Below are 12,224 nucleotides of genomic sequence, written 5' to 3' on the forward strand. Positions count from 1 at the left end.
CTAATGTCTCATAGTTTACCTCTGTTTCCCTTTTATTTTCTCATGGCTCCTCATTCCAAAGAGCAGATTCTTTGGAGTGGCCAATTCAGCAGCATTTTTCCTCTGTAGTTTTCCTTGAGTCTTCCCAAGAAATGTTTCTGTGGATAGTACTGAAATGGTTACTTATAGGCCTACTAAACTACTTTATAGGCCTAAAAACTACTTTAAGAAAGTAGTTTTAGTAATGTTTTTCCACATTCTGTAATTCAGCAGAACTGAGAAATACTATTCAGTTCTTTAATTGCTGTACTATTTAGCTTATAGCTTGACTTTCAAATATATCTTCATGACGTCTAGTATAGCCCTTTATTTCAGATCTGCTACCCAGTGTGTTCCATCTGGCAGTCAACAAGAGAACATTCATTCTCTAAACACTCCAATGTGTCCGCACTGTACTAGGAACCCAAAGACAAGCCATAGACTCTGTCATTGAGGAGACCACTTTTGCTGGTCTCTTCCTCAAGCAACTCATAACCATCTTTCCTATACCTGGTCCTGATTTGGGTTGTAAAACTTACAGAATTATAATTTAAACCATAAATATAAATAGGAGCTGAGAAATGATTTTACTTAATGAGGAAACTGAGGTCCAGGGAGGAGGTTAAATGACTATATAGAAATCACATAACAAGACTTAAGCCAGATCTTCCAACTCCCAATCTGATATCCTTTCTCCAGCCATTTGTCTTTTAAGACCAGAGATATCTAGGAATGGTGAGAGGTGGTCATCTTTGGATTATGATTGAAGGTAGATCCAACAGGATTTTCTAACAGAGTGGGTATTGGGTGGGAGAGTAAGAGAAAACTCAAAGTTGACTTCCAGACTTTGGGCATTGACCCATGAATTCAGCAATATCGTCATTGAATGTGGTTCTGGAAATACAAGACAAATGAGCAGGAAATTTCTCCCTCAAAGTGCCTCAAGTCTAGTAGACAAGACAGACAAATATATTCACATAATTATAATACTTCTTGGTTGTTATATACCATTTTGCCTCAGCAGAGTTTTGTGAAAACACAATTAACTCTAACCAGGGGAGTGAGGAAAGACTTCAAAGCAGAAGTTATATCTGAGCCTGGTCTGTCATTCTTCTTGAGTTTGATTACATGACTTGAGTTTAGAAAGACAAATTGCATTATATCCACAGCATTAGAACAATTAGAATAAACGAGGCTGGAAGCAATTTTTTGGTTCCGTCTGAGACCACAGTCATGCATGATTGACCAGAAAAAAAAGTTAAAACCAAGTACCCTTTCCAATGTAAACCTATACATATATATTATTTCCCATTGCAGGAGCCTTCTTCCTCTATGCTGGATTCGCTGCTGTGGGTCTCCTTTTCATCTACGGCTGTCTTCCTGAGACCAAAGGGAAAAAATTAGAGGAAATTGAGTCACTCTTTGACAACAGGCTATGTACATGTGGTGCTTCAGATTCTGATGAAGGGAGATATATTGAATATATTCGGGTGAAGGGAAGTAACTATCATCTTTCTGACAATGACGCTTCTGATGTGGAATAATTGTCAGCTGCTGATATATTTAGTCATTTAAACAAACTTGGGAGAGAAGAACAGCAATTGGTGACCTCACTGCCCTGCTTTTAATCTGGTTCTTTCCACAGTCTAGTTTTGAATGACTTCATATTCTAGAATATTTGATTCCAAGGAAGATACAATCACAATGACTTTTTTTTCACAAGCAGAGATGTAAAAAAAAATCTACAGAGATTTTAAACTAATAGTTATTGAGCAAATGTGTATAATTCCTTCCTGAGATAGTTTAAAATGAATATTGTACCCAGTGACTTCTGTGATAATCCTTTTTTCCTAAGACTATATATAATTATTAGTGGCAATTGAGTCAGTGCTAATCTAGCCAAATCATATATGTGTGATATACTTACAGCAAAGGATTCTGAAGTATGGTCCAAGGGTATTTTCTGTCAAAGCATGGCCTGTTGGCCCTAAATTCTCCTAAGGACACGGAGCTTACCTGTGATCAGCTATTAGAAAGTAAACTCCATTTAAACTTTCATCAACAAATTCAAAAGTGCGTCCTACAGGGGCACAGCTGTCCTTATATACTTTGGATCCCACATTTTGGTTTTCTCTCTCCAATTCATATCTGGAAAGTTCTTCAGAAGCTGACTCTGTATAGGATCATTTGAACATTATGAAAAGCAGGGCTTTTAGGGTTTATTTTCCTACATATTTTTTGCATCAGTGAGAAGTATACATTTGCACAGATTAGCTAGCAAGTTTTGATAAGTATATTTTATTGCTAGAAAGTAAGAAAGAAAAGATTTTTATGGACCTTAAAGACTTTTAACCCTGAGTTAGTCACTTAGGTATGCAACTGTAAACACAAAGTAGCACTAGGTCTTCAACTGTGTTTCAGGGTCAGTTTTTGTTCATGCCAAAATCACCAGATATTCACCAAGCCTTCACTCATCCACTCTGGAGTCCTACTATTTGTGCCTTCATTTGTGTGATATAAATAACTTCTAGCAGACTATCTTTCCCCTTCTTTTAATCAAATAATTTCTGAAACAAGAAAGGAAGGAAGAAAATCAGTGGCAGAAATAATCCTGCTGTTACTGATGTTTGTTTAATTAAGTAGTGGGACTTCTATTTTTCTTAACTTTTTATTAACTCTTCCTAAGGGAATTGTCACATTTTGTTACTTACGGTACTCGTCTTTTTTTTCTTTTAATTCTGAGAGCATAAACTGATTTTTATTTTGCACACCCTTTCTCATTTTACCTGACATTCTATATTAAAAGATACATAGATTTGTCTGTGGGTGTTTCCTTTGTCTCATGCTTGGCTTGGGTTTTTTTCCTCCTTGTCTAAAAATTGGGATTTTCTACTGGAACAGATTAATGGTTCTCATATAATACGTCTTTAAGAGGTGTTGACTTACTACATTTCTACAATATCTTTTCAAAGTGTTCATTGGTTTTTATGCTCATTCATCAATGAACTCTAATTTTCACTCGTATGTTAAGAACTATATAGTATGTACAAAATCACTCACAAAATTACTTGCTAGTTCCAGTGGAAATATGAATGACTCTTCTGTGGTCAGTTAAGAGTACGTACATTTGATGCATTTTAAAATAGCCCTAAATATCTAATAAGGTACTCTTTGGAGTGAAAAAGTGGCTCTCTCTAAATTCAGTATGTTTCTGCCAGTCTCCAAGATGGTTTGGTCTCTCTTGCTTGTTCTTATCACAATGATCACAGCTGAGAATGTAGCCAAGGAGGTTCATTCTCTAAACCTAAAAATCCTTCAGCCAAAAAAGAGTTTTCTCCCTTTGATAATTTCATGTAATTAAAAAAAATTAGAGAGCTTCTTTCCTTGAATTAGGCACTTTGGCAATTGATTTCTAAGGGGATATTGATTTTGATTTTCCCCAGAAAAGCAGATGTGCTTTGATAGAGAAAGTTATTATTCTATCAATATTTCTTATCCCATGAGAAATTTATTATCTGTATAATATTTCACAAGTGAAGCGGAAAATGAACTATTGTGTGGTAAAATATATCAGAATATAATGTGGAGAAAAATTTAGACCCATAAAGTGATCTCTTTAGAAGTTTGCTTTCCTGATTTATCCAAATAATTGCCTCAATTCTTCTCTTTATTGTATACATAGCCTTAACTATATGCTTATACTCAGCTGAGCTGAATGCACAGTAACTTTATTAAAGGAGCACCTGGGCTTATTATTTCCTAAAGCAGAACATAGCCTGTTCTCCTTTACGTAAGCAAATGGTGTTTTCAACTTTATATCCATAAATGCACATAATAACAGGGAAAAATAGCCACAGTTCTCTTTCTCTATTCTCCTCAATTCCTTCTATAAGGGACTACTTGTTATTTATATAGTGATAAAAATAATATTCCATATCTTTGAAGTATAAGACAGAGAGGCACAGTATAAGAATTATTTATAATTTTTTAATAACAACTACTTGAAAAGGAACCTTATACAATTAGGGTATTATTTTTAGATTCAGTGAACATTTATAGTATATTAAAAATTAAATGTTTGAATTTTGCAGGTTTTTAGTATTATGCACCTTTTAAGTTATCAAACATCTTTGGCTACCACTATCAACTTGAAAACATTCCATTTGAAATATCATCAAATATATATTTTGTAGGACAATTTATATATGGTATGATTTGACCTACCATTTTAAAACACATTAAGCATCATGCTTTTAGCTGAAATTATATGTTTCCTTCTGAACATGCTGCAAATTTAATAGAGGTATATTGTGATTTAGGAAAATATAGGGAAGATGGTCATAACCCCTACTGAGGCTTAGCTGGATGGCTGGTGAGATCTGCACCAGACTTGAGAGAATGTAACATTTCATCTGCATCTGAACACATAGGGCTGAATGTGATGTCAGATAGATTTTAAAGAATTGGTATTAATATTTTTCTTAAATATAAAATTTCTTATAATTTTGATTGTTGCACCTTAGTCAATAATTGTCCAAAACATGATTTTTAATGTATATGTAAAAGATCTAAATTAAAACTAGATTTAAAAGGTAATATTTCCATTTGAAATTTTGTTCCCAGTCATATGCAGTAGTTAGTTCCCAGATGGAAAATGCTATGAGAGTAATGCTATCAAGTGCTTTTCATATTTTTATTTTACCACTGAAGCATTTTAATATAAAAGAGTCTAAATATTATTTCTTAAGTTATTCACTCTAAAATAAGAAATCTGTTAGAGCAAAGAATTTAGAAATTGTTTACTATAATTTCAAAATCAGTTATATAGAGGAAGAATTAATAGGAAAAATATAAGTTGACAACTTATCCTTTTCCTTTTATATCAGAAAGTAAAACTGAAATGTACTATAATAATCCATAGATGTGGGGGGGGGGAGAATATTCTAGAAAATGCTCTTCACATGTTATCTAAGAAAGTCTCACTAGTATCATTAGTTTAATGACACTAATATATTTTATAAATACTGTAATACAGTAAGGGGAGTGGGAAATTTGTTCTGACTTTATTTCATCAGCACAGTAATTAAGAACAATAAAATAAGATGTTTTGTTATAATCAGATTTTTTTACTATTCTCTTAGTTATAATATCTCAAATTATACTAAGTATCTAACAACTGACATTTATACAGTTGTTGTATCATGTTTTAAGTTGCCAAATTCAGACATTTTCACTAACTACGAATAAAAGAATGACATACCATGCCGGAAGCAGAGAATTCATAATATGTGCTTTATACCAAAATGTATTGAATTATGGGTAAAATTTACAGCTCATGTGTAGCTTCTGCCTATTAAGAGACTCAGAACTGTTCTCTGCATTAGTTTTAACATCCTGTTTTCTGTCACTTTCTATCCATTTTCTTAGCCTCATGTACAGTAATGTTAAGCTAATTTGATGAAGTGATTCAGGTTGTAGCAATGTATCAGTTTTCAGTTCTTCTGGGTGAGCAATATTGCTGCTATTTTCTAGAAATAGCAATCATTTTAAAATGCCAAACAGCTTACTGCTACCAGCTTTCTTAAACATCATCTCTTAGAGAAGGAGATTTTCATGTACCAATAATCATCAGAGAGGTATTTTGTAAGTGTTAATGATGTTCAGAAGTACATGAAAGAATTTTATCTCATAATTTGCTTGTGAGTGTAAAACAATATAATTCTTATAAATCTTTACTTTGTATGTATAAAACACAGTCTGTTGCACTTGAGTGATTTGGTCTATGGAATGTTAAATATCTACCTTCATTTAGCAGTAATATTCAGGTTTTGATTTTAGACAGTTAAGTCCATGCACTTAATTTTATCATATCTATATAAATGGGAAAAAGAAATATAGCTTACAAGTTCTAAAAATTAAAAACCACCAATATTTTGTCAAGTTTTAAAATTTTAGAATATTTAACATTATTCCATCTCATTTGAAGGTTAAAAAAATGATACTTATATCTAGCCAAAGTTGAAATTTATATTCTACATGTCCAAACTGGTTCCTAGCAGCTTTTGGACTATATCTCACTTGATGTTATAGTATCTTCTATTTGTAATAAATGCTCAAATTTCTATTTAAAAGCTCTAATGTATGTCTAGATTAAATGAAAACACAGGTTTATGCTTTTAAAATGTTTTCAAAAGTATATTTTAATTTCTGAAAGTGCATGTTATATAGTGTTTAATACTCCACATCTTAGCAAATCCAATATAAATATTTATTCCTACATGTGACACATGGGATATCTCTTAAAAATTATGAATACGTATCATTTCCTTCAAAGTCATTGTAGCCTATAGTTGTATCAAAGTATTGTATATTTTATGGAGATTTAGTGATGTATATGTAAATGTTTTTTAAGTTATTTTATTGAAGTTCAATCTTTACATAAAATTTAAATCTTTTTTTAAAAAAAGTGTCAGTGCCAGAACTGTAAATGAAAATAGTCAAATAAAAGTTAAGACAATTCACTACTCATTTGTCTCCCTTGCAGTTTTGTATTTTATTTATTTATTTATTTTTTATTTTTATTTTTTTTTTGCAGTATGTGGGCCTCTCACTGTCGTGGCCTCTCCCATTGCGGAGCACAGGCTCCAGACGCGCAGGCTCAGCGGCCATGGCTCACGGGCCTAGCCGCTCTGCGGCATGTGGGATCCTCCCGGACCGGGGCACGAATCCGTGCCCCCTGCATTGGCAGGCGGACTCTCAACCACTGCACCACCAGGGAAGCCCAGCAGTTTTGTATTTTATCCAATTCTTTTCCTTGGATTTTAGGATCTAGGTAACAAAGTAAAACCATCTACAAAGATTACCTACCTCTATATATTTATGCAATGCTACTCATTTTAATGATATTTTACCTCTTTTTAACCATGGTTAAACTTAACTACCTTTAAAAATATTTTATAATACCTAAAAATTATTGCAAGGAGTTATTCTAAATAGTAAATATAAAACTTTGAAATGAAGTACTCAGAAATCTTTGAATTATTTCTTATTGTTGTCAGAACCAGATGTTGACATGAACCATTGTGTCAGATTGACAAAAATTGTTTATGGTTGTTTCTTTGTAAGTGAAAACAAAATACCTGCTGGATGACAAGTTGACAGTTCTTTTGGAATTCTGCTGCTCTCCATAGCCATTCTGCCCCAACTATAGCTTTTATTAGTAAGCATTATATTATTCTTTGATCTGGGCAGCCATCAGACTTATCTCCATAGTTAGGGTGTGCCATCCTGAGCCCAACTATAGAACTAGTCTGAGTAGATCCTCTGAAGACACTAGATCCACTGTCACTCAAAGGCTTACAATGGAGTTGCATCTTAAGCAAGGATTCTGATGTCAGCAGGTAAGGCAAAAATCCTACAGTCAAAATGACCTTTGAAAATCCCATAAGTTATGCATAAAGTGTCCACTCCTCTGAATACCTGAATAGTGCAGTTCATATCTGTATCAGTGGTCAGAAAAGTCTTCATTTAATTGTCTAATCTTGTGGGGTAAATGTTGTCATCCTTTTGTGGATACTAAAACTTAAGTTCAGAACATTTTGGTGATTTGCCCAAGATCACACACTAGGAAGTGTTTACAAAATTTTTCTCTGCAGTGACTACGCCACACTCTTTCTCTCTTGGTCCTCATTTGGAATGTCTTCTTGTCAGATCCAGGCAGAAAGATTAAAAAATAGACATCATGTTATTGCTGTATTATAACTTAAAGGGTGTGAAGAAAAAGAATCAGATACCTCATTTTAACCTGGACTATAGACACAAATCTTGAAAACCTTTAATTTGGAGATTCTTTTCCAAATATGAAGCAGTATACAAATGGTTTCCAACTTAAAGTGGTACAACTTAATTTTTCAACTATAAGATAATGTGAAAGTGATTCATATTTAGTAGAAGCTGTACTTTGAATTTTTAATTTTGATCTTTTCCTGGGCTAGCCACATGCAGTATGATAGTCTCTCTTGTGATGCTGGACAGGGCAGAAGCCACAGCTCCCAGTCAGGCACGCTGTCACCAGGGTAAACAACTGATACGCTTATAACCATCCCATACCCACACAACCATTCTGTTTTCACTTTCAAAACAGTATTCAATAAATTATACGAGATACTCAACATTTTATTGTAATACAGGCTTTGCGTTAAATGATTTTGCCCAACTGCAGGCTAATGTAAGTATTCTGAGCACATTTGAGGTAGGCTGGGCTAAGCTATGATTTCAGTAGGTTAGTATTAAGTGTATTTTCAATTTAGGATTGGCTTGTCAGGATGTAACCCCATCAGAATCAGGAAGATCTGTATAGTACATTGTTTTAGAGGTCAGACTGATACAAATTATCTAGGTTTGGATGCCAGTGTTTCCACTTACTGCTTGGTAACCTAAATCACTGAGTTACTCTTTGCCTCACCTTCTTATATATAAAATGGAGATGTTACTATCTACCTCATATAAGTGTTGTGGCAGGGAGGGGTCACATTGGTTAGTCATGTAAAGCACTTAGAGGAATGGCACATAGTAAGTGCTGGATAACTGTTAGCTGTTCTTAGTATCATCGTCCATATGCTATCCCTGATGCTAAGGTCATGATGTGCATAGGGACAGGAGCACATGGGTTTCTTTGACATGTCATGCAGGCTGTGTGAGTGTAACAGCCAGGCTCTCTGCTGACCAGAATGGTTTGAACTGATCTCACTGACTATCCTGATACCCCTCTTCCTTTCTCCACCTCTTTTCCATTAGCATCCTCCTGAATGGCACAGCTGATAAGAACACAACCTTCTCATTTTCTCCAGATTAACAGCATGTAATATATAATTTCTATTTATGTGATCTCCCAGCCATGAAAAAAATAATTTAAAAAAAAACCTCAGTTAATTATCATTTAAATTCTTTTCAGCATTTAAAAAATAATTTTGAAATCCTCTCTGACAACTGACATTAACACTTTTACCAATAGGCTATATTGAAATTAAGCTCATATTATTATAGATGCCATGAATTCAACATGAAACATTGAAGGTATTTTTTACCTCCAGTATTTCATGCACTTTTCCACTACACTTACAAAACTTAATTTCAGATGATCTCCATGCATGGTAAGTAAATTTTTTACATGAAAGAAAATATTGGCATGCTTTACTTTTATCAAATAGATATTAAACTCACAAGACAGATCTGATAGAACAGTGGTTCTCAAAGTGTTGTCCCCAGACTAGTAGCGCTAGTATCACCCATGAGTTTATTACAAATGCAAATCTGTGGACTTTACCCGACCTACTGAATCAGATTCTCTGGAATTGTAGCCCAGGAAATTTTTTTAAAATATAATTGGTATATATAACACTGTGTAAGTTTAAGGTATACAAAGTATTGATTTGATACATTTATATATTGCAATAGAAGTACCATCATAGAGTTAGCTAATACTTCTATCATATCACATAACATTTCTTTTTTGTGGTGAGAACAATTAAGATCTAGTCTCTTAGCAGCTTTGAAGTTTATAATACAATATTGTCTATAAAGCTCATCAGGCCTTATTTGTCCACTAATTCCAAGTTTGTACCCTTAATCATCTCCCCAATTCCTCTAACCCCCAGCCTCTGGTAACCACTATTCTACTCTCTGTTTTTACAAGTTCAGCTCTTTTAGATCAGGAAACTGTAATTTAACAAACTCTCCAGGTGATTCTTAAGCACATGATTGTGTGAGAACCATTGCATTAACATTTTGAAATCATCACTTTCTTTCAAATGGTAATAAGCTCATCTACTGAATATTGAACTAATTGAGCAGATTTATCTTCAAGTTACTTAGGAATTCATAAAGCTAAGTCACTGACACTTCAGGGGTGTTGCACATGGTTTTACCTTTGCCTGGTATGCTCATCACCCTATTTGTGCTTCTAATTCTTTTTTGTTATTCAAATATCAGCTCTAAATCATCTCTGAGGCCTACCTTGATTATACAACTTAATTACTCTCTTCCTCTCCATGACATTATCAGGTAACCTTGTTTTATTTTCTTCCAAGTGTTTATCACTATTTGAAAATTATTTTTCTTATTTCTTGTCTGTTTCTCCCACTAGAATATACACTGCATGAGAGCAGGGAACTTGTATTATTTACCACTGACTCTCCAGCACCTCATACAATGCCTAGCATATAATATGTGCTCAATAAATATTTGAAGAATAAATGGATGCATGCATCACAGGTGCTCCTGTGGTCCACAAAGGAACAGTGGAAGCTTTTTCTGGGCTAAAAAATGATGAAAATGACACCATGACACCAGGCCAATATCAACAAGCATGGTTTGAAAATGAACCTCCGTATAGGAAAGCTGTTTTAATCAAACAGCAAATTCTGTGTGGTATATGAATGCATGTGTGTTCACATAAACACATTTGGATGATAAATTTTGTTTGTTATGATTCTTGTTAAAAGAAGAGGAAATCTATTGATAAGAACAAAATTATTAAGTATTAGGATAGCAAGCTTGGGGTGGAATTTGCATGTTTTATAATAATCTGTTTCTATGTTTTCTTTATAGACAACAACTCATATGACACATACTTTGTATACATCATTTTATTCAATCCTCACAAAAACCCTATACAAAAAAGACTGTTATTACCACAATTTTATGAATGAGGAAATAATTGAGTCATAGGAAGTAACATAATATATTCAGTAGCATAACTTGTAGAGTCTGAAAGACCCAGGTCAGTTTCTGTCACTTTTAACCACTTCCCCTTATTGTTGTTGTTTTTTACAATGAGCTGTATCATGGAAAAATTGATACCTGCCTCTACCTGAAAATTTTTGTTCTATTTTCTTCCTGCAGGGTCTCTGGTTATGGATTTAGGAACTAAAACATAACTACTGGATAAAACTGACAGTATAATTTAGAGTCAAATGTGAAAGGATTGGGATTTAGTTAAAGTCAAAAATGATCAGTAATTTCTGAAAACATGCCCAAATTTACATTTATGAGTTGACCCTCAGAATCCTAATAAGTTTCCTTGCTCTAAACTGTTCTCTGTCTGCAATGAATATAGCTACTCCATCTTCTTTTAATTAGTGTTAGCTTGATATTTCTTTCTCCATCCCTTTACTTTTAATCTATATGTGTCTTTATATTTAAAGTGGGTTTCTTGAAGGCAACATATTTTTTGGTCTTATTTTTTGATCCACTGTGACAATCCACTTTTTAATTGGTGTATTTAGACCACTGACATTTAAAGTGATGTAATATCTATCATATTTATAACTCTTTTCTATTTGTTGCCTTTGTTTTGTGTTCCTATTTTTTCTACTTTTTCTGTCCTCTGTGGTTTTAATTGAACATATTATATGATCCCATTCCTCTTTGTTCTTAGGCTTATCAATTATACTTTTTTCCTCACTTTTTTAAAGTGGTTGCCCTAGAGTTTGCAATATGCGTGTGCAACTAATATAAGTCCATTTCAAATAACACTATACTCCTTCACAGGTAGAATAAGTACCATATAATAACAAAATATTCCTAATTTCTCATTTCTGTTCCTTTTATTTCTGCCCTCATTCGTTTCACTTGTACATAAGTTATACATTGAATGCTGTGTTGTTATTATTTTGAATAAACTATTTGTTCAATCAATTATGAATAAGAAAAATAAAAGTTTTTAATTTACCTTCACTCGTTCTTTTTGTTGTTGCCAGGTTTCTGACCTACATCATTTTCTTTCTCTCTGAAGAACTTCTTTTAACATTTCTTGCAAGTCAGGTCTTATGGCAACAAATTCCCTCAGTTTTCATCTGAGAAGATCTATTTCTTCTTCACTTTTGAAGGATAATTTTGAAGATCTATTTCTTCTTCACTTTTGAAGGATAATTTTACAGGATCCAGGTTGGTGTGTTTTTGGTTTTTTTGGTGTTTTTTTGGTTTTTTTCTCTCAACACTTTAAATATTTCACACCTGGTTTCTGAGAAATCAGATGTAATTCTAATATTTCTCCTCCATAAGTAAGGTGTTTTTTTTCCTCTGGCTTCCTTCAAGATTTTTTTCTTTATTTTTGATTTTCTGCATTTTGAATATGACATGCCTAAGTGTAGGTTTTTTGGCATTTGTCTGAGCTTCCTAGATCATTGATCTGTTATCCAACATAA

At 33.4% G+C, this 12,224-nt stretch overlaps 1 protein-coding gene across 2 annotated transcripts in view; it reads left to right on the forward strand.

Annotated features, from left to right (window-relative positions):
- SLC2A13 (solute carrier family 2 member 13) overlaps nt 1-6,499 on the forward strand; it is a 470,241-nt gene extending 463,742 nt beyond the window's left edge. For both annotated transcript variants that reach the window (XM_081248366.1, XM_081248367.1), the window contains one exon: nt 1,336-6,499. In XM_081248366.1, coding sequence (XP_081104492.1) covers nt 1,336-1,562 — 227 coding nt within the window. In that variant the 3' untranslated portion in view covers nt 1,563-6,499. The remainder of the gene's footprint in view (nt 1-1,335) is intronic.
- The last annotated feature ends 5,725 nt before the right edge of the window (nt 6,500-12,224 follow it).

This window comes from Mesoplodon bidens (assembly GCF_964165515.1).
Source record: "Mesoplodon bidens genome assembly, chromosome: 11".
NCBI classification, from domain to species: domain Eukaryota; kingdom Metazoa; phylum Chordata; class Mammalia; order Artiodactyla; family Ziphiidae; genus Mesoplodon; species Mesoplodon bidens.